General features: G+C 39.3%; 1 protein-coding gene and 1 long non-coding RNA gene across 3 annotated transcripts in view; one reads left to right on the top strand and one right to left on the bottom strand.

Moving 5' to 3' along the window:
- LOC116586342 overlaps positions 1–22,694 on the bottom strand; it is a 45,894-nt gene that overhangs the window by 5,199 nt on the left and 18,001 nt on the right. The gene's annotated exons all lie outside the window — the stretch shown is intronic.
- GAPT (GRB2 binding adaptor protein, transmembrane) lies at positions 8,758–16,652 on the top strand. Its single transcript, XM_032336184.1, has 2 exons — positions 8,758–9,448; positions 12,667–16,652. The coding sequence occupies exon 2, from the start codon at positions 12,678–12,680 to the stop codon at positions 13,536–13,538; it is 861 nt and encodes a 286-aa protein (XP_032192075.1). The 5' UTR covers positions 8,758–9,448; positions 12,667–12,677; the 3' UTR covers positions 13,539–16,652.

The raw sequence follows: 22,694 nt of genomic DNA, 5'->3' as shown, positions 1-22,694 counted from the left end.
CCTCCTTCTACCAATAGGACAACGTTGGTACTTCTTGATAGCTTACTGACAATAAGTTGACTTTAGAGCTGCCTCAGGATCTCCACAGAATTTGGGAGACAACTGGAGAAATATCTCTCTTGTCCTGAAGGAACTGTTGGTCTTATTTCTGTCCCTTTTCCTCTAAATAATCTTCAAGAACATAAATGGTCAGTTGTGTTTCTCCTGCCTGGCATCCATCTCATTTCTCCTAGTCAGAGCACCATGACAGCATCTGGTAAACCATAAATTAGTCTGCAGAGAGAAATGGTTAGCCTAGCCCTAGGAGAAGGGAAGCATGAGAGCCTGGCCCAGCCCATCAGAATAGCACACACCTCGGGCCAAGTAGTTCTTCCAAGAGTTGGCTTGAAACCTGACTCAGGCCAGTGGTTAATTCTGAGACTTGTGGGAATGTTGAGACGGATTCACTCTTGCCAGTCTCCTGCCAGCTGTAAGTACAGTAAGGCTAGAGCTGAGGGTACTTCCACCGGCACGGGGCCTACAGAGGAGAGCAAACCATCCAGGACAAGGAGAGGCCAAAACACCAGTGATATTTCTTAAGCTACAACATCCCGCCACTTTGCATCTGTTTTCTTTTGCTTTGTTTGAGTTTGCCTTGAAGTACTGCAGATATTAAAGAAACTGTGAAAAATATATAATGAGTATCCATGTACTCATTGGGCAGTTTGTGATAAAAAAAGATTATTAATAAAATTAATCTCCTGGGCTTCTCGGTCACATAAGTCAACAAATCTGTTTTGTGTAAGCCAGTTTGAGTTATGGCTGTGTCCTGGCCACAGAGGAGTCCCAGTACACATCCAATAAGCCTGTCCCAAGATCGGCTAAAAGCATAGTGCAAAAATAAAAATAATAAATTAAATAAATACATACACATTAGATCAGTCACAGTCTTAGTTGCAAGTAATGGATCCTATTGAATCATTTCTTTCTTTCTCTCTTTTTTTCTTAACTAAAATTGTGGTTTTTAAGAGAAGTTTTAGATTCAGAGCAAAATTGAGGGGAAGGTTCTGAGATTTCCCGTAGACTCCACATATGCAGGTCCTCCCCCATTATCCCACCAGAGTGGGACACTTGTCACCTCGATGAGCCTACACCGACACATCATAGTCCCCCCAAAGTCTGTAGTCTACACTGCAGCTCCTTCTTGGTGTTGTACATTCTGTGACTTTAGACAAATGTATAGCATCCTCTATCTATCCTTTTGGTATCATGCAGAGTATTTTTACTTCCCTAGAAGTCCTCTGTGCTCTGCTCATTCCTAGCTTCCCCCTTTCCACAACCTTGGATCATTTTACTGTCTTCATAGTTTTGCCTTTTCCAGAACGTCATATACTTGGAATCCCATAGTATGTAGCCTTTTCAGCTGGCTTCTTCTCACTAATGAGCGTGCATTTTAGGTTCCTTCATCTAGTACTAGGGCTTGATAGCTTATTTCTTATTAGCACCGAGTAAGATTTTGTCGCCCGGGGCTATCACAGTTTATCCTTTCAGCTACTGCAGGACATCTTGTTGCTTCCAAGTTTTGGAAATTATGAATAAAGCTGCTCGTGCAGGTTTTGTGTGGACAGAAGTTTTTAGTTGTTTTGGGTAAATACCAAGGAACATGATTGCTGGATCACATGATAAGAGTATATTTAGTTTTATAAGAAACTCAAGAGATTTTGTGCTCTTTTTTTTTAAGATTTTATTTATTGATTTGACAGACAGAGATCACAAGTAGGCAGAGAGGTAGGCAGAGAGAGAGGAGGAAGCAGGCTGCCTGCTGAGCAGAGAGCCCGATGCGGGGCTCAATCCCAGGACCCCAAGATCATGACCTGAGCCAAAGGCAGAGGCTTAATCCACTCATCCACCCAGGTGCCCCTGAAGGCCCATTTTACTCTCATAGAAGTGTTCCTGTTTGACCTACCCCTAAAGGCCATACTTAGAAACAGAAAACATGAAGCACCCTCAGCTTTGACCTTCTCTCCCCTGGACATCCATGACTGTCCATGCTGGAGCCCTACCAGCTGCCTAACAATGGTCTCTATGCTCTCATGGCATTTTTTAGACCCATCTCACTGACACTCCCACCCACCAGGAGGGGTTTTGTCTGCAGTCAGGGATGCTGTGGCAGCCTTTGGTCCCTTGGCTCAGTGCAGCGCTTCTTCTTCTGAAAACCTCATTTAATAGTGGTGGTCCTGCCATGTCTCCAGTCGCTGAGTGTGTGCTTGCTCTCCAGTTTCCAAAACTAGAGATACATACACGAGTGGCAAAACTCTTAAAAAAAAAAAAAGCTCAAGGACTGATTAACAGAAAAACGTGGATCTTTGTTATTCTGGAGACGAGAGAACAGTGTCACAGAGTAGGGCGAATTGGGGCTTCCAAAGTAGTGATTTTTAGTTTCTCTAATACGTTGGTGTTTTTTTAATTATTATTCTCTAAATATAATATATATATATATATGTTTGTGGGTGTAAACATAAACATATGTAAACATTCATACCTTTACATGTAAATATGGTATATTTACATGTTTTATTAAACCTGATATATGTTTTATTTAACACCAAAAAACTCTGTTTTAGCTCAAAGATTATTCTCTCAGAATGATCCCTACTGCTTTCATTTATTTTCTCAGAAAACATTTATTGAACTACTTCATCTGACACAACAGGCACTGCTAGAGATAGACCAGTGAATAAGAAAGACATGGTCTCTGTTCTTATGTCATTATGAAATTAACGCTAAAAGGTAGGGGGATATAAGAATAAACTAATGTATGTATGTAAGTGTCAGTACTTCAGGCTCTGATGAAAATAAATGGGGTAGTAGGAGAGGCATTGAGAGTGAATGGAGGTGTGAAAGGGGGTGGGAGGCAGTGTAGGGGTTGATTTTAGAGTGGGATGGTCAAAGAAGGCATCCCTGAGGAGGAGATATTTAAGAGGAACCTTGAAGGAGGGATGTGCAGGGCATCTGGGAGAATACAACTGAGTTACTAGGAGGGACTAATGCAGGGCCTACAGGCAGGGAGGAACTAGAAGTGTTGGAGGATTAGAAAGAAGGCAGTTGTGTTTGGGCTTGAGGGAGGGAGGGAAGAGGCTGGAGAGCACAACAAGGCACATGGGGTAGACCATGAAAAGCCTTCTTAACCGTCTTACCATAAGGGTTGGTGCTTAACTCCCAGACTATAGTGAACCACTTAAGGATCTCACTCAGGAAGCTGATGTGGGATTTATGTTTGGAAAATATCACTCTGTCAGCCTTCAAGATATAGTAGTACCGTTGAATGACCAGGTTATGAGGAAGAAGGACAGTAAGTTGGTCAGGCAAGAGATGATGAGCCCTGGAATAAAGGCATGTCCTTGCATATAAAGAACAGTGGGTAAACTTTATTTAGAATAACCCTAAGTCCCATCAGAGCTAAAGATCAGATCATTTTTATCATTCTCTGTAATAGTAACAAGGTTTACCATGCCCAGGCCCTTTCATGAGCATGTCACTTTCCTATGAAATATATAGAAAAAGGATTTTTAGTCATGGGCTTCCTGATCTTACACCTCAGTCTCATTCTTATACCTTCTCCAGTACTTTCTAAGAACCCCTGCACTTCACTAGAACCAAAGCAAAACTCCCCCCAGCCATCAGACTTACTGCCACCAGCAGGGCCACACCTCTATGAAGCCCAGGTCAAATATTCAGAAATAGATAGGGATTCAAGTATACCACTTGGAATAAGGCAGATTTTAATCTGGAACTTCTCAGGAATTTGGTTACATAGTTAAAAAGTAATAGAGGGGCGCCTGGGTGGCTCAGTCGGCTAAGCGTCTGCCTTGGGCTTGGGTCATGGTCCCAGGGTCCTGAGATCAAGCCCCACATTGGACTCTCTGTTCAGTGGGAAGTCTGCTTCTCCCTCTGCCTGTCACTTTGCCTATTTGTGCTCTCTCTCTCTCTCTCTGTCAAATAAATAAATAAAATCTTAAGAAAGAATGAAAGAAAGAAAGAAAGAAGAAAGAAAGAAAAGAAAAGAAAGAAAGTGTCAGAGAGCACTTCATAGTCCTGCAGAAGTGAAAAGCACCAGCTCTAGATTCCAGGTACACAGTCTGAGTTTGAATACAGACTCTGGCACAGTTCATACGATGGCAGGCAGGTCGTTCGTGCCTCAATGCCTGTTTCCTCACCTTCAAATTAGTGTGTAAAACCCATCTTTATGCTTTTTATGAGAATTCAAAAAGAAAACCTGCAGAAGGGATCTGGGGGGCAGTGGGGTGTATGCTTGAGTGTGCAGTTAGCATGAACTATCTTAGCCAGATTCCTCAGGAGCTTTTAATAACATGTATTTCTCTGATGAACTTTGAACACTTTGGAGACTTTTTTACCTTTTCTTGCAACACTATCTCTTGAGTTCCATTTTTTTTTTAATTTTTTCAGTGTTCCAGAATTCATTGTTTATGCACCACATCCAGTGCTCCATGCAGCATGTGCCCTCCTTAGTATCCACCACCAGGCTTACCGATCCCCATTCCCCCTCCCCAGGTGCCTCAAGGTCATTCAGCAGAGCCCTAGTATATTAGCTCAGGAAAGGCCTGCCCTCCATACTGGCTTGCTGGGGACTTTTAAATACCTGAGGAACTTTCAAAAACTACTAAGGTTTTAGTTAGTTACACCCTCAGATATTTTGCTTTAACTCCTGTGGACTGGAACCCCAGCATCAGTATTTTGAAAAGCTCCTGAGGATTTTAGCGAATGGCTAGAGATAAGAACTGATGATCCATTCAAATCCATTTTTCAAATGAGGAAATTGAGACTCTCTGTGGTAGAATGACTGGCCCAAGCTAGTTCATAATGTCAGCAATGGGGTAGACTGGGAAGACAAAAAGGAGATCGTCTTAAAATTTTGGTAAATTAACCAATAAAAGGAATATATTGTGACGGGAGATATGTTTCCTAAGAGAAAAAAGAACAGCATGACTTTAGCCTGTTCTCTTGTGAACATGTGTATAAGTAAGCACAGGAAATTTTTTGTAGAGAAATGGGTGTGGCTGGAGCATTACTGGGTTTATTTGAGGCCATCAACCCCTTTTGCCCCACACCCTTCAGCTGTTACTTTCTGGGTGAATGTTCAGTGGTCATCTGAAGCTGAATTGGCATCTGAGGTCTATTTCTTGCAGAGGGAAAAAAGGAGACCTGCTTATCAGGGCCCTTTTAGACTGGTGCCTAGCCCCACCCACTCCGATAGTATTTGTTTTATTGTTTTATTCACCTCCTAGTACTCCTCATAGGAATGGAGTTATATAAGACAGCATCCCAGTTGGGGTGGCAAGTAGGGGCAAGTAGGGGGAGTGAACCTAAAGTATTTACTGTTCTCTGCTTCCCCTAATTTCTCACTCAGCATCAGTGTAGAACGGAAATCATTCGGGGTCTTAATGCAAAGGATTTTTTTTCAATTGCCTTGTGTAATTTATTTTTTATTTTTATTTAAACTCAGTTAATAAACATATAGTATATTCTTAGTTTTAGAGGTAGGGTTCAGTGATTCATCAGTCTTATACAGCACATACTATTCATTACATCATACCTTCCTTCCTTAATATCCATCGCCCAGTTACCACATCCCCCAACCCCTTAACTCCAGCAGCCCTCAGTTGGTTTCCTATGATTACAAGTGTCTTATGGTTTGTCTCTATCTCTGATTTCATCTTGTTTTATTTTTCCCTCCCTTCCCCATGATCCTCTGTTTTGTTTCTTAAATTCCACGTATGAGTGAGATCATATGATAATTGTCTTTCTCTGATGGACTTATTTCACTTAGCATAATACCCTCCAGTTCCATCCACGTCCTTGCAAATGGCAAGACTTTCCATTTTATTCATGAAGATGCAAAAAGATTTTTAAATTTTTTCATGTTGAATGATTGCTCAAGTTCCCTAGTGTCCATTTGTCTTCATCTGAAGGAATAAAAGGGGAAAACACTGGGGGAGAAAGGAGTGTTATTCAACTGAAGTTGAAGCAAACTTCAAGTGATGCTATCTGATCTGTGTAGCAATTAGGAAAGACTTATGATGAAAAGAGGGAGTGACACTAAAAAGAGAAGTGTATACTGCATATAAAAAGCAGTTTCAAAAACCCTCTTCTGAATGCGACAACTATTTATATTGTTCATATGTACTTAGTAGGATTTGAAGAGAGGTCAGGGATCACCCAATCCATTGTTGTCCTGTGAATGAAGAAAGCAAGACCAAGAAGTTGTATTATTTGCCCAAGATGCTAGAATTATTTCTTTTAGATAAAATTGCTTTACACCTATATAATTTTAGGTTGAACATGATTTTCCAGTGCCACATCTTTAAGTAAGACAAAGTGTACCAATGAAAGACCATATTCATAAGCTCAGAAAATAGAAATTCCCTACTTTGTGCTGAAGCTCAAGATTCATTAATAACTCCCCTCTTTCTTACCACCAGCCTTGCCAATGTCCAGACTTAAGAAACTCTAGATAAACTTAGAATTCATGCAGCTCAAAGTCTGCCTATTGTTTCTCCATCCAAATTAGGAGACCAGTTTACCAAAGAAGGTGGTCATCTGAAACAGTTAAAAAAAAATCTTGGGGGCGCCTGGGTGGCTCAGTGGGTTAAGCCGCTGCCTTAGGCTCAGGTCATGATCTCAGGGTCCTAGGATCGAGTCCCGCATCGGGCTCTCTGCTCGGCAGGGAGCCTGCTTCCCTCTCTCCCTCTCTCTGCCTGCCTCTCCATCTACTTGTGATTTCTCTCTGTCAAATAAATAAATAAAATCTTAAAAAAAAAAAATCTTGGGGTGCCTGGGTGACTCAGTGGGTTAAACCTCTGCCTTTGGCTCAGGTCATGTTCTCAGGGTCCTGGGATCAAGCTCTGCATCGGGCTCTCTGCTCAGCAGGGGAGCCTGCTTCCCCACCCCCCACCCTGCCTGCCTCTCTGCCTACTTGTGATCTCTCTCTCTCTCTCTCTTTCTCTGTCAAATAAATAAAATATTAAAAAATAAAAAAATTTCTATCTCAACTTTTTATGATTTTCATTTCATTTCTTTAAAGATCTATTTATTTATTTTTTAGAGAGAGGTCCTCCAGATGTGTGGGGGTAGAAAGGGGCTAGAGGGAAAGGGAGAGAGAGAATCTCAAGCAGACTCTGCGCTAAGCACAGAGCCTGATGTGAGGCTCAATCTCATGACTCTGAAATCATGACCCAAGCTGAAATCAAGAGTTGGATGCTTAACCAACTGAGCCGTGCAGGTGCCCTCACTTTGCTGACTTTTAAAAAAAATTGTCTTTTTATTCATTCCCAATTTATTTTAATTAAGACAATCTACATATAGAGCACAATTCTTAAAGGGAGAGCTTGATGAATGGTTACACATAACCACCACAAAGATCAAGATACAGAACATTTCTGGCATCCAGGAAGACTCCCTCATGCACCTTCCAGTCTGTAGTAATCCCTGTATTTCTGAACTCTACCATCACGTGTTCATAAACAACCTTTCTGTGATTTGAGAATGGAACCTTACAGTTGGTACTCTTTTGTCCATAGCTTTTTAAAGTCTATATTATGTCTGTGAGATCCATCTATGCTGTTGAAATGTATCAGTATTTCGGATTTCTTATTGCTGTATGTGGTGTCCAACTACATGGATTTATCATGTTCTATTCACCGTTGAATTGTTGAGGGAACTTCCAAATGTTTCTAGAGCTTTGAGAAATTCTGAATTAAAGTAGTTACAAACAGAAGTGGCCTTCATATACCTAGGAGTAAAACTCTTGAGCCTTTTTGTTTCTCTTTCATTATCAGTTTTTTGTTTTGTTTTCTGTTTGTTTGTTTGTTTGTTTGTTTTTAAGCCCTGGACCATAGTCTAACATTTCGAAGTTGCCCATTGAACCGTAAACAGTGCTCTTTTCTGTAGGCATGACACGTTTTCCAAGGGGGCAGATTTTGCAGCTTAGAATGGAATAGCAGTAGGGTACTATATTTTATGGTTCATTCCTCACAGCACTTCATAACCTCCTTCATTCCGGGGTTTAGCCTGGAACCCTTCTATTCTGCCTTGATTAACTCCTTTTTATTCCATGAGGCTTATTAGCTCAGGTCTTGTGTTCCCTGACCATTCTCAACTGGATGCCTCTGTTCCTTATTCCGACTGTCCTCTGTGTATAACTATGCCTTTCTTCGCCCTTACCTCCTTGATCTGAAACGATCTGTGCGTACAGCAGCCTTCCAGTAGGCTTTAGGTGCTGCAAAGGAGTTTGTTCATTATTGCATCCCCATTACTCAGCACAATGCCTGGCAGAATATCCACACCCAACCCATATTGACAGTCTTGTTCTTCTAAAGTCTGGTTGGTGTTTCAGTAATGAAATATTGTCTTTTAAGTCATTGATTTAAAGAAAATCCCCTGGGGTTGAAAAATACCCTGGGGTTGAAAAGTTCCAATACAGTTTAAAAGGCAAACTTTCCATTGCTTTATGATCTCATCTTTTTAAATTCAGCCTTTTCTCTTCTTTTTTAACTCTGTGGAGTTGGTCTCTGAGCAATGCTGTTAAATAAGGGTTCTATGCTGGAAACCTCTCAATCACCCAAGCGAGACAAGCAAGTGAAGTGGTTTAGCACACAGGTGCTGGAGGCACACTGCCAGACCACACTGGGCAGGGATTATGTTACCCCTCTGCTTCCATTTACTCCCTTATAAAATTGGATGAATCGCAGCCCTCTCCCACTGGTTGTTGTCAGGATTTACCAAGTAGTACACAAAGTGTTTAGAAGACCTAGTGAATGCCCAGAATATGCTGGCCTCTGTTATTAAACAAAGTGAAACCATTTTCCTTTCTACCTACTAGAAGATCACAGAAATGTCACACATCAAGTTGAATCTACTTTGGGAGATTACTGTTTTACCAGCGTAAAGGAATATTAACATTTTCTGAACCAAAATTTGGACACTAGCTTTTTAAGTGGAAACATAACCTGTGGCACTAAGACACAGTATTTTAAATAAAGACTGTTTTAACAATCCTATAAGCAAACAAACAAACAAGACCTCCATGTAATTACATTTCAAAATCTTTCTTTTTAAGAGATTTTAAGTGCAAATGAAATGACTTTTATTGATTCTGAAGTGAGGACAGCAAATATTATGCAAATAAAGAAGCATCTGGGCTCCAGGTATCATTCTCTGATGTAGCTGGAGAATTATTGACAAGGATAAAGGGCTGGACTTCCTTTTTCAAAAACTCATGCCATTTATCTTAATTCCGGTACATCTGGTAAGAACTTCCTCTGCAACCAGGAAACTTTGCAAGTATGAAATAATCTGAAGGAGAGGGTAAAGAAGAGGAACACTAAAAAGAGGAACACTAAAGCAGATTTAACTAAAAGAGTAGAGGAGAGTTTGGCTCAGCAGTCTCAAGGTAAGTGAGAACCTGATTTAAGGCATTTTAATGGCTGATAATAAACTATAAGGAACAAGTTCATTTTAAATAATGACTTTATGTTACCATAGTTTTTAGGTGGCCTTCAGTGGCAATAATCAGTTTACAAACTGAGGGTGATGTTAATCTGTCTCTACCAATGTATATGCTTACCATTAAGATTAGGCTTTGCTATTGTCTTGTTTCCAAATGGGCAGTATTCTGCCTTTGAAGATTCCAGAAGTCTATCAGTCATTTGTGATTTTAAGACAAATGAATAATTGTTAGGTAGCGTGTTGGAACTGTTTTCCAAAACAGGAACAGCCTACTTGCAGACTGGGCAAAACGAGACTAATTGGGGTGTTAAGCCAGCTTTGAAGGGCCCTTGTTTAACATATGAGTTCCATTCTAGTAGGTCTTTCCATTTTGCCTCTCAGATTTTTTTCCTATTAAGTTGTTTTAGAGCATAAAAAGGATGTATTTCTTCTCTTTTAAAAAGTCTTCTTGTATTTATCTCAGTAAATACTTCTTTGACAGTTTTCCTATTTGGAATGTTCTGGATTGTCTACATAGCACAATATAGATGGTAAAAATAAATTCTTATCTTGGAAATGGTGAGGGCAATTTATTACCTAATCTTCAGTAATAGTCAGCATTCCCCATTTTGTTGCAAGCTTAGAATTTTAAAAAGGTGATTAATTTTAATCTATATTTGAAATTCAGTTCAAATGTGCTACCAAATTTTTACTTACACGAGTAATCACTTATACCACAAATTATATCCCTACAATCAGTTCTTATCTGTTTTAGAAAGGAAATGAGGTCCTAAAGGTTAAAGTCATTTGCCAAATATTTGCCTTTGGACCCAGCATTGTATCTGGTTTTTATAAAGGAGGGAACCTAGAAAGGTTCCAAAGATGTCTAGATCTAGGATGTCTGTCCATACAGTTTTATCAAATAAATTTTATAAAAGTTAGCTGCATTTCATATGTAATTCGGTGTTTTGTGTGAAATGCCAAACTGAAAATTTTCACATTGATGTAGTCCAACCTTGAAAAAATTTAGAAAAGTTCACTTTCAGGTGTGAACATTCACCAAAATCAGGACTCAGCTTTGTAGGGTTACTTTTTCCCTGCTTATTGCTGCCACTGTTATCCTAATGCTGTTTGCTCCATTTACTAACAAATATTTAAGAAAGTAGCTCTTCTTTGTCTAGTACTGGTTTTGGTAATATAAAAATAAGTAAGAGCTCCATCCCTCAAGAAGCTCAGAGCAAATCAAGCTATAAAAGTTTAGCAATAGGTGCTCTTCATAGCCATTTATGGAGTTTTGGTTAAGAATAGTATTTTGGGGTTGGGACGCCTGGGTGGCTCAGTTGGTTAGGCGGCTGCCTTCGGCTCAGGTCATGATCCCGACGTCCTGGGATCGAGTCCCGCATCGGGCTCCTTGCTTGGCGGGGAGCCTGCTTCTCCCTCTGCCTCTGCCTGCCACTCTGTCTGCCTGTGCTTGCTCTCGCTTCTCTCTCTATGAGAAATAAATAAATAAAATCTTTAAAAAAAAAAAAAAGAATAGTATTTTGGGGCAAATTTTACTTGACTCTTGATTCATTCGCTTCTTAGTTATTCAAGAAGTTAAATTCTTTAATTCTCTTCTTACTCTTCTCCAAAATAGGCATTACAGTAGTATCTAATTCATACAGCATCTGTAGGATAAATGAGATAATCCATGTAAAAAAGTGTTTAGAAGGTGATCCAAAATAAGCTCTTAACTAAATATTATCAATGGTGAAATTCAGTAGATGGTGATAATCATCGCACAAGCACTGTTAACAATTTTGGATGACTATAGTTAACAACACTGTATTGTGTATTTGAAGGATGCTAAGAGAGTAGATCTTAAAAATTATTATGAGAAGAAAAAAGTTATACTATGTGAGGTGATGGTCATCAGCTAAATTTAGTGTGGCCATCATTTCACAATATGTATCATGTTGTATTTCACATATGTATTCATATTTCAAATTATGTTATATACCTTGAACTGATTACAATATTATGTATCAATTATATATCTCAATAAAACTAGAAACAGCAACAACAGTGAAAATGGTATTAGATGTAACTGTTTCTGTGTCTAGGCTGAAAACATACAGTAATAACGTCTTGTTGATAAAATCATAATACAACACTCAGTCTGGTTGAATATTTTTCATTTCTTATCTCTTTGCCATTTTAAAGCCTTGGCAGAAAACATTCTGAAAATATCTTAATTGAAAAGTTGTTTTCTGCAAATTGTGAGAACACTAGTTATAGAAAGCCATTCAGAGTTTGTTTTAGATATTTTGTGGTAGGTCAAAGAGCTCTTTTCTTCTTTTAAGTATGAACTATATCCTTTAGGGGTGCATGGGTGGCTCAGTTGCTTAAGCATCTGCCTTCAGCTCAGGTCATGATCCCAGGGTCCTAGGAATGAGCTTTGCATCAGGCTCCCTGCTCAGTGGGGAGTCTGCTTCTGCTTCTCCCTCTTCCCCTCACTCCCACTTGTCTCTCTCACTATCTCTCTCTCTCTCTCTCTCTCTCTCAAATAAATAAATAAAATCTTAAAACAAAACAAAACACCTATATCCTTTAGAAGATGTATCTTAAGTTTTAAATGACTTAAGCAATTAGATGCTAAGATTTGGAGTCATTTGTTTCTTGACTCCCTTATTTAATTAAATGTCAACTGAATTTCTTTCCTGCACTAGGTACTGTGCTATTCTCTAGGAATATACAGTGAAAAGACCTGATCCCTGCCCACCATTTAACCAGGTGGGAAGACACACAATTTGCTGTAACTTAAGCTGTAATGCTATAATAGAGAATGGCCTCATTTATAGGGGAATACAGAGGAAGGAGTGATTAAGGAAAAGGCCTCACAGAGAAGGTGATAAATAATGGAAATTATTTAGCAGGTATAATCCTCTCCCTTTCTCTTATTGCATTCAAATCATTGTCTTTCACTTGAAAATTATTAACATTATTGTCAAAATCCAATAAAACTACTCAGGCTTGAGCAGGTAGAAGTTCTTCTCTTTTTCTCTTCTCACAACAGCTAGTACTATATTCTCTTTTGAGTCAGGAACTCACTAAATGACAGTGCTTAATATATTGGCAGATATTGACAGATGTTTTATTATGCTATGTAATAAATATGCAATTAATTTGTTTTTTAATTTATAGGAGGTGTGTGGATGGCAGATCGTCCAACCTTCTCTTTCTTGAGTTGTCTGCTCTGCCATTATCTTCCACTCATTTTTGCTTTGTCTTGTGATTCACTGATAGAAAGTGAAGTGAAGTCAATTAAAATCCCCCCGGACACAGTGCAATTATACATTGAGGACTGTAATGCAAAAAGCATTACATACAACGAGAAGGATCGTCCAAGGCTACGTTTATTCAATCTCTCCTCTCATTGTATCAGGACTTTGCCAAATGATGTTCTTCCACATCTGAAAAAGAAATGTCAAAAAGAGCTTCCAGGATTATTTTTAAACTCCACCCTAAGAGGAATTACATTTGTCTGCACCTGTGAATTCATTAAGGGCTCCCCCATACCACGAAACAACAGTGCTTGTGCAGAAATGTTAAAAAGCTGTGGAAATACACCAGTGGCCACTTCTATAGGAATTTCCCTTCTTTTCCTCTTGTTAATCTGTGGAATTGGGTGTGTTTGGTGCTGGAAACATGGTAACCCGGTGCATTTTCCCTTACCAAGGGTCTTGCAAAGGAGAAGCAGCAGGAGAAAAGACAATACTAAAACACTCTCAAGTTTCCTCACTATCAGCTCAAGGCCTAAAATCTCAGTTCAGAACCAGCACTGCAGATCTTCTGGAAGAGGGACTAACATGCATGGCAACTATGAAAATGTGGAAAGTGGTACTCCCAAACATAAAGAGGTAACTGATAAAGAACTGTATGAGAACACTTGGCAGACCAATTTTGAGGAGCATATCTATGGAAATGAGATGCCACCTCAATATCATAACTTCCAGAAACTTAGTACTCTTGAAGACTCTCAAGATGAAGACATATATATTCTTCCAGATTCATAATAACTTTTGAAAACACTGGGTTTATTATCAGAGGATATTCACTGGGACTTTTATTTCATGGATATCATTGTTAATCATGTTCTTTGGATGAAACTCAGTGATCTATCTCCATCCTCTGATCCTTTGGTGAATTGCTGCAGGTTAAATTCTCTTCACTAACTTTTCCTAGATTAATTCTGTGTTATGTGATATTGATTCTTCCTTCTAAATGTTACATGTTCCCTTTCTCTCTTATTTCTATCTCCACCATCTCTTTCTGGCTCAAGATTATGTCAGTCTTCTAACTCGTCTTTCTGGCTCCAGGTGCTACCTATTCAGTCAGTTCCTGTGACACTGCCACATTTACCTTCAGAAAATATTCCCAGTGCCACACCACTCCTTTGCTTAAAACTTCTTAATGGCTCCTCTTTGCAAAAAACATACTGCTTATAATTCTAACTCCAGAACCTGCTATTTTCCACACTTGATTCGAGTTCACTTTTTCAGTGACTTCTAGTAATTTCTCACTTCTCTGCTTTCATCAGAAATATCTGAAAACCTGCCAGACTCATCCATCTTCCTTGACTTTGCTTGTCTGTCCCCTTTCAAACCTGCCTCAGGTGGCAGTTTCTTCCACAAGTCTTCTGAGTTATTCCAAACCTACCTTTATATTTTCCTTTTCTCATCTCCTATGGACTTTGCTGCCTGTTGAATTCTCTGGGCATTTCAACATATGAATGCTTTCTGTGACATTTTATGTTAATATCATATGAGAATTTCTTAAATTCCTTGCTAAATAACAAGGAAGGGCCTCATCTTCATATTTAACTCAACTGCCTAGACCATCATATGAGGCATTTGGTACTATTCAATTGACAAAGAATTAAATTGTACACTTTGCTCACTAGTTTTGAGAAAAATCCAATAAATTCATCCACTAAAGAAATATTTTTGGAGTACCTTCTATCTACTTTTACTCTGGGAGTAAAACAGTAAAAAGTAAGTAACAGTAAAAAGAAAGGCATAGGTCCTGAACACGTATTGTCTAGCAAGGGAGAAAGGACAATAAATAAACAAATACTGTGCTACTTATTAAGCTATGTATCATATCTTACCCCTGAACTCAGCCTTTTATATGCTGCTCTGAATCCTTCAGGCTGAGGCTCTGCAAACACCACATTTGTCCTTTGCCAAGTGGGTCCATATTAGGCTCTATTCATAGGAAGCAGTGTGGAAGATGGGTAGATGAGAGGAACCCAAAAGGACTTGCTCTTCCTCACTCTCCTTTTTGCTCCAGTGGGTACCATTGCCATGCATTTTACCCTGGCATCGCGAGTTGTTTGCAGTTCCTAGTTTTTTCCAGCATTCCCAGAAAGGACTTGATTGCACCCTGTCAGAGGTGCCAGTACCACCCAGGTACTGGAATCTCCCCTCTCCTTGGAATCTGAGAAGCAAGCTCCACAGAGCCTCCTCCAAGCGCCTAAGGTAGAGATGGAGACAAATGGGAATGTCAGAGCTCCAGATCCCAGGCCCAGGTGCGGGGGCCATCTCCTGCTCTCACTGTCTCTGTAGTCCTCTTTCATCTTCTCAGTCAAGTAAGACCTTTTTGTTAATTCTCTGTATTAAATTCTAAAGAATTTTAATAGGATGGTCAAACGAGGCCTCTCTGAGGACACACTTAGCTGGGTCTTGAGGCTAAAAGGAGTTAACCATGCAAATTTGAGATGAGCAGGGACGTACCAGCATGTGAAAAGCTTCCCCTTTTGATCTGGCCTGGGGAAGCTGCAGTGCTAGGAAAGCCATTGACAGTGCGGCCCTAGTCTTTGGAGGAACGGCCACAGGACTTAATGATGGACTCATTCTGTGTGTTCGATAGGGTAGGGTTAGGATTGAAGGGTTGTGGGAAACAGAGAAATCTAGAAGACCCATCTTATTTCTAGCTGGAGCATCAGGGCAATTATAAAGCATTTCAATGAGATGAGAAAGACAGAGACGAAACAGTTTTGGAGGCTGTGTCAGGAATGACTTGGGCTGCCAGTAACAGAAAATGAGACTACATTGTTTTAGACAAGTACACCTTCATTTATTTCAAATAACGTGGACACTGAAGTGAGGCATTTAAGGGCTAGTGAACTAGGCTAATGGTACCATCAGAGATGCATGTTCTTTCTGTGTTTCCTCTCTGCCATCCTTAGTGCTATAACTTTTAGCCTCATTTGTATTACCTCATGATCACCAAGTAATTGTGGAAGCTGCAAGCCTTGTATATGTGTTCTGATCCTCAAGAAGGATGAAAGGAAAAGACAATATCAGGAGATAATCTATTTATATGTCATTGGCCGGAATTGAGTTACACGGATCCATGGAAACCACCAGGTATTGGAGTGGATGGGAAATTGAATTGTGACCTTTGATGGCCTCATAGGAAAGGAGACAAGGGAAAAGGAAGTTGTAAATAGAAGTTAGGTCAGTCAACCTACTACCAAAGGGGCAAAATCAATTTTGGACATGTTTATTCTGACATGCCCTGAGACTCAAGTGGAAATATCCAGTGTGCAGTGGTAGATACACATTTGGATTCTGGAGGAGAGCTCCTAGCTGGATATGTACTATTGAGATCGTAAGCATATAGGTGGTATCTACAGGAGTAGAGATTTATGGGATCGCATGGAGCAAAGAGTAGAGAACCAAGAGAAGAAGAGAGGAATCCAGGAGTCCCCCCTCAGATTGCAATATTTCAGTGGTAGATCAGTGAGGAGAATCTAGCAAAGGAGCCTGAGAAAGAATGGCCAGTGGGGAGTGCCATGAATTCTTATGATCTCTGAGAATGGTGGTTGATATTGTGAAACAAATGATATATTGACACATACATTATAGTTCACTTTCTGGAGGTAGGATGAATATTAGATACTTGTTTATTCTCTTTGGCCAGAAAAGCTAATAAAAGTCTATGTAGAGGAAGTATTTAGTCTATGATCTTTTACCCAGTTTCCATCCTGACTTCTTTTTTGAATGAATTGTAAGTTTTTTATCAGTTGAAATCTCTTCCTACTTTCCCTAGCAGTTCTTTTTTTTTTTTTTAAGATTTTATTTATTTATTTGACAGAGAGGAGAGAGATAACAAGTGGGCAGAGAGGCAGACAGAGAGAGGGGAAAGCAGGCTCCCTGCTGAGCAGAGAACCCAATGCAGGGCTCGATGTGGGGTTCGACGTGGGGCTCCATCCCAGAACCCTGAGACCATGACCTGAGCCAAAGGCAGAGGCTTAACCCACTGAGCCATGCAGGTGTCCCTCCTTACTAGCAGTTTTTGATGGCGGTGGGCAAAGGGGAATAAAAGAGGTTGTCATTCACTTTGTCTTTTTACTGTGCATACTCTCCATTCTTCGTCATCCCTCCGGTTTTGATTCCCTCTTCTCTTCTTTCTCTCATGTCCCATGCCTCCCTCGCTTCTTCACAGAACCCACCCCAACATTCCCTCCTTCTTCTCTCTCCTCCTCTCTGTCTCCTTCAAATTTTTATCAGCTCCTTGCATCCTTTATTCCAATATTTCTCTGCCTTCTTAAAATCCCAAAAGCAAAAATGTCCTTGAGAGGTAAAGATAATAAAATCTGTCTGCATCTACTGAGAGTAGCAGCTTGTGTTATATTATTAGCAAAAGTGACCACTTGTACCACAATTAAAAGAGGAAGGAGGTCAGGGATGCAGGAAAGGAGACAGGAACATCAAATATGAGTGTAGCTTTGCTGCGTACTCTGGAGATGTAAGCATCTTCATATCCTGTGACTTACAACTAATCTCTGTAAGACTGCATGGCCTACGTCGAGCACCTGGCTTCTTCAGCTTGCTGCAGCCTTCAGCTTGAAACATTTCACTTCACATAGTTGATGAGTTTTCATCAATGACGGGCAAGCTATTGAACAACATTAAAATGATATTTTGACTTTTGTTTTGTTTTTGCTGTTTGGTGAATAATAAAATATGTCAGAGAATCAACTTGGCTACTTTTGTTACTGTTAAGACATGAGGATAACTGCTTTTATATCTGGAGGTTAAGAGTCATTGACCATAGTTAAGGTATTATGTACTAGATTATAATCATCACCTGCTTTCTCTGCCCTGGAGTCAAGAATAAGAAGCTTCCAGGTAGAAGGAGGTCCTTAAAGACATCAAAAGTCTGCTGTTTGGATTTGAAGGAAGAGGCTAAGCCCCACTATCTAAAGAAGTGAGTGAAATATGGTCATCTAATCGAGTGTTGGCATCAGAGTGATGCTCACCTCATAGAATTCTCTGGAAGAGTTTGTACAGAGGGGTGCCTGGGTGGCTCAGTGTGTTAAAGCCTCTGCCTTCGGATCAGGTCATGATCCCAGGGTCCTGGGATCGAGCCCTACATCGGGCTCTCTGCTCCGCGGAGGGCCTGCTTCCTCTTCTCTCTTCCTGCCTGCCTCTCTGCCTACTTGTGATCTGTCTGTCAAATAAATAAATAAAATCTTTAAAAAAAAAAAAAAAGTTTGTACAGAATTGGTATTTCTTCCCTAAGAGTTTTCTTTGGTGAGGCTCTATGAGCCTGAAACTTTGTGAGAAGATTCAAAAATACAAATTCAATTTCTTTGATTGAGATAGGAATATTAAGTTGTCTATTCTTAAATGAACTCAGGTAGTTGATATTTCAAGAAATGTGTCCATTTTTTTCTAAGTTTTTGAATTTATTTAACTATTTATAACATCCCCATATTATCTTCCTAATATCTGCATGCAATGGTATCATCTCCTCATTCTTGATATTGGTAGTTTGTGTTTTCTATTTTTAAGTGGTTTTACTGATTTTCTTTATTGTTCATAAGTTTTCTATTTCCTTGACTGCTGCCCTTAATTATATTTTTTATGTTTGATTAGCTTTAATTAGCTCTTCTCTTTCTAGTTTCTTAAAGTGGAAGCTGATGTCATTGGTTTGAGTCCTTCTTTGTTTGTATAGATGTTTAGGGCTATACATTTTTCTGTAAGTACTGCTTTAACTATGTCTTACACATTTTGACCTGTTTTTATTTCTATTTAGTACAAAATATTTTTAACTTCCCTTTTTATTATTGTGAACTTTGAGTTTTTAGGAGCTTGTTATTTAACTTACAAATGTTTATTTTCCAAGTATTTTTCTTATTGACTTATAATTTAAATTCACAGTAGTCAGAGAACATATCTTATATGTTTGAATTCTTTTAGATTTAAAATTTATTCTGTGGATTAACACAAGTTCTGTTTCATGTGAACTTGAAAAGAATTTATCATGCTATAAATGGCATTTAGTTCCAATTATTTCAAGGTGGTTGACAGTATGTTTCAAGTCCTTTATATTTTTTTAAATTGAAATGCCATTTACATACCACAGATTTTACCTTTTTAAAGCATATAATTTAGTGGTTTTTAGTATATTATCAAAGTTGTACAAATATCATCACTAATTCCAGAACATTTTCATCATCCCTAAAAGAAGTTCCCTGGTTAGTCACTCCCTGTTTTCCTTTCTTTCATTCCCTGATGTCTACATTCAGTCTGTTGTTAACAAAAAGTATAGATTAAACACACATTTATTTCTACCAGGTCTAGAGTCTGGGAAGTCCCAAGATCAGGGTGTCAATAGATTCAGTGTCTGGTGAAAGTCTGGTGAGAGAACTTTCTGGTTCTTAGATCACCATGTTCTCATTATGTTCTCACATGGTAGCAGGTGGAGGGAGCTCTCTGTCTGAGATCTCTTTTATAAGGGCACTAACCGTGCTTATGACCTAATCACCTCCCCAAGTCCCACTTCCAAATACCATCACATTAGGCATTAGGTTTTGACGTATGAACTGCCAGGACACAAATATTCTGTCTGAACAGCTGGCAACCACTACTCTACTTTCTGTCTCTATACATTTGACTATTCTGGATATTTCGTATAAATAGAATCATATAATAAGTGTCCTTTATGACTGACTTCTTTCACTTAGCATAGCATTTTAACACATGTCATTATTTCATCCCTTTTTATGGTTGAATAATCCTACATTGTATGACTATATTACATTCTGTGTATCCAGTCTTCAACTGATGGGTATTTGAGTCAATTCTTCTGTATTCTTGCTGATTTTTTCTGTCAACTTGTCCTATTACTAAGAGAAGACAGTTGAATATTCTGACTAATGGATTTTGCCTGTTTCTCCTTACAATTTTGCCTTTTTTTAAAAAGGTTTTCTCTTATGTATCTTAAAGTTCTGTTATTACATGAAGAAATATTAAGTATCTTTGTGTCCTCTTGACTACTTGATCCCTTTATCTTTATCAAATCACAGTCTTTATTCTTGGCAATAGTCTTTACTCTGAAATATCCTTTGTCTGCTATTAGTATAGCCATTTCAACTTTCTTTTAATTAGTGGTAGCATGGGATATCTTTTCCATCCATTTGCTTTTACATTGATAGGGCATTTCTTGGTTTTACATTGATAGGGCATTTCTTGTATGCAGCATGTAGTTAGGTCTTGCTTTCTTATCCAGTCTGACAATCTCTGCTTTTATTTGGAGTAGTTATACCACTTACATTTGATGTGATTATTAAAATGGCTTTTTATTATAATTCTTATTTTTATTAACATCTACTGAACCATTAGCCCCAGGGGTATATGTCTTTGAATCGCCAGGTTTACACACTTCACAGCACTCACCATAGCATATACTTTCCTCAATGTCCCTACCACCCTCTCCCTAACCCCTCCCCCTGGCAACCCTCATTTTGTTTTATGAGATTAAGAGTCTCTTATGGATTTTCTTCCTCCTGATCCCATCTTGTTTCATTCCTCAACCCCCCACATTGCCTCTCAGCTTCCCCATATCAGGGAGATCATATGTTAATTGTCTTTCTCTGACTGACTTATTTTGCTAAGCATAATACACTCTAGTTCTATCCACGTCGTTGCAAATGGCAAGATTAGATCTCTTTTGATGGCTGCATAGTATTCCATTGTATACCACCTCTTCTTTATCCATTCATCTGTTGATGGACATCTAGGTTCTTTCCATAATTTGGCTATTGTGGACATTGCTGCTATAAACATTTGGGTGCACATGCCCCTTCAGATCACAACATTTGTATCTTTAGGGTAAATAAGTGCAATTGCTGGATCATAGGGTGGCTCTACTTTTTGAGAAACCTCCATGCTGTTTTCCAGAGTGGCTGCCCGAGCTTGCATTCCCAACAACATTGTAGGAGGGTTCCCCTTTCTCCGCATCCTCGCCAGTATCTGCCATTGCCTGACTTGTTAATTTTAGCCATTCTGACTGGTGTGAGGTGGTATCTCATTGTGGTTTTGATTTGTATTTCTCTGATGCTGAGTGATGTGGAGCACATTTTCATGTGTCTGTTGGCCATCTGGATGTCTTCTTTGCAGAAATGTCTGTTCATGTCCTCTGCCCATTTCTTGATTGGATTATTTGTTCTTTGGGTATTGAGTTTGCTAAGTTCTTTATAGATTTTGGACACTAGCCCTTTATCTGATATGTCATTTGCAAATATCTTCTCCCATTCTGTCAGTTGTCTTTTGATTTTGTCGACTGTTTCCTTTGCTGTGCAAAAGCGTTCGATCCTGATGAAGCCCCAATAGTTCATTTTTGCCCTTGCTTCCCTTGCCTTTGACAGTGTCTCTAGGAAGAAGTTTTTGTGGCTGAGGTCGAAGAGGTTGCTGCCTGTGTTCTCTTCAAGGATTTTGATGGATTCCTATCTCACACTGAGGTTTTTCATCCATTTTGAGTCTATTTTTGTGTGTGGTATAAGGAAATGGTCCAGTTTCATTTTTCTGCATGTGGCTGTCCAATTTTCCCAACACCATTGGTTGAAGAGGCTGTCTTTTTTCCATTGGACAGTCTTTCCTGCTTTGTAGAAGATTAGTTGACCACAGAGTTGAGGGTCTATTTCTGGGCTCTCTATTCTGTTCCATTGATCTGTGGGTCTGTTTTTGTGCCAGTACCATACTGTCTTGATGATGAAAGCTTTGTAATAGAGCTTGATGTCTGGAATTTTGATGCCACCAACTTTGGTTTTCCTTTTCAACATTCCTCTGGCTATTAAGGTCTTTTCTGGTTCCATATAAACTTTGGGATTATTTGTTCCATTTCTTTGGAAAAAATTGATGGTATTTTGACAGGGATTGCATTAAATGTGTAGATTGCTTTGGGTAGCATAGACATTTTCACAATATTTGTTCTTCCAATCCATGAGCATGGAACATTTTTCCACTTCGTTGTGTCTCCCTCAATTTCTTCATGAGTACTTTATAGTTTTCTGAGTACAGATTCTTTGCCTCTTTGGTTAGGTTTATTCCTAGGTATCTTATGGTTTGGGGTGCAGATGTAAATGGGGCTGACTCCTTAATTTCTCTTTCTTCTCTCTTGCTGTTGGTGTATAGAAATGCAACTGATGGGCGCCTGGGTGGCTCAGTGGGTTAAGCCGCTGCCTTCGGCTCAGCTCGTGATCTCAGGGTCCTGGGATCGAGTCCCACGTTGGGCTCTCTGCTCACCAGGGAGCCTGCTTCCCTCTCTCTCTCTCTGCCTGCCTCTCTGTCTACTTGTGACCTCTCTCTGTCAAATAAATAAATAAAATCTTTAAAAAAAAATTTAAAAAAAAAAGAAAAGAAAAGAAATGCAACTGATTTCAGTGCATCGATTTGTTATCCTGACACTTTACTGAATTCCTGTACAAGTTCTAGCAGATTTGGAGTGGAGTCTTTTGGGTTTCCCACACAAAGTATCATATCATCTGCAAAGAGTGATAGTTTGACTTCTTCTTTGCCGATTTGGATGCCTTTAATTTCTTTTTGTTGTCCGATTGCTGAGGCTAGGACTTCTATTACTATGTTGAATAGCAGTGGTGATAATGGACATTCCTGCCATGCTCCTGACCTTAGCAGAAAAGCTCTCAGGTGTTCCCCATTGAGAATGATATTCACTGTGGGTTTTTCATATATGTCTTTGATGATATTGAGGTATGTACCTTCTATTCCTATACTTTGAAGAGTTTTAACCAAGAAAGGATGCTGTACTTTGTCAAATGCTTTTTCAGCAGCTTTTGAGAGTATCGTATAGTTCTTATTCTTTCTTTTATTAATGTACTGTATCACATTAATTTATTTGCAGATGTTGAACCAACCTTG

This window comes from Mustela erminea, chromosome 3 (genome assembly GCF_009829155.1).
Source record: "Mustela erminea isolate mMusErm1 chromosome 3, mMusErm1.Pri, whole genome shotgun sequence".
Taxonomy (NCBI): Eukaryota; Metazoa; Chordata; class Mammalia; order Carnivora; family Mustelidae; genus Mustela; species Mustela erminea.
Note: the sequence above shows the minus strand (reverse complement) of the source record. Positions and strands in the feature narration are given on the sequence as shown.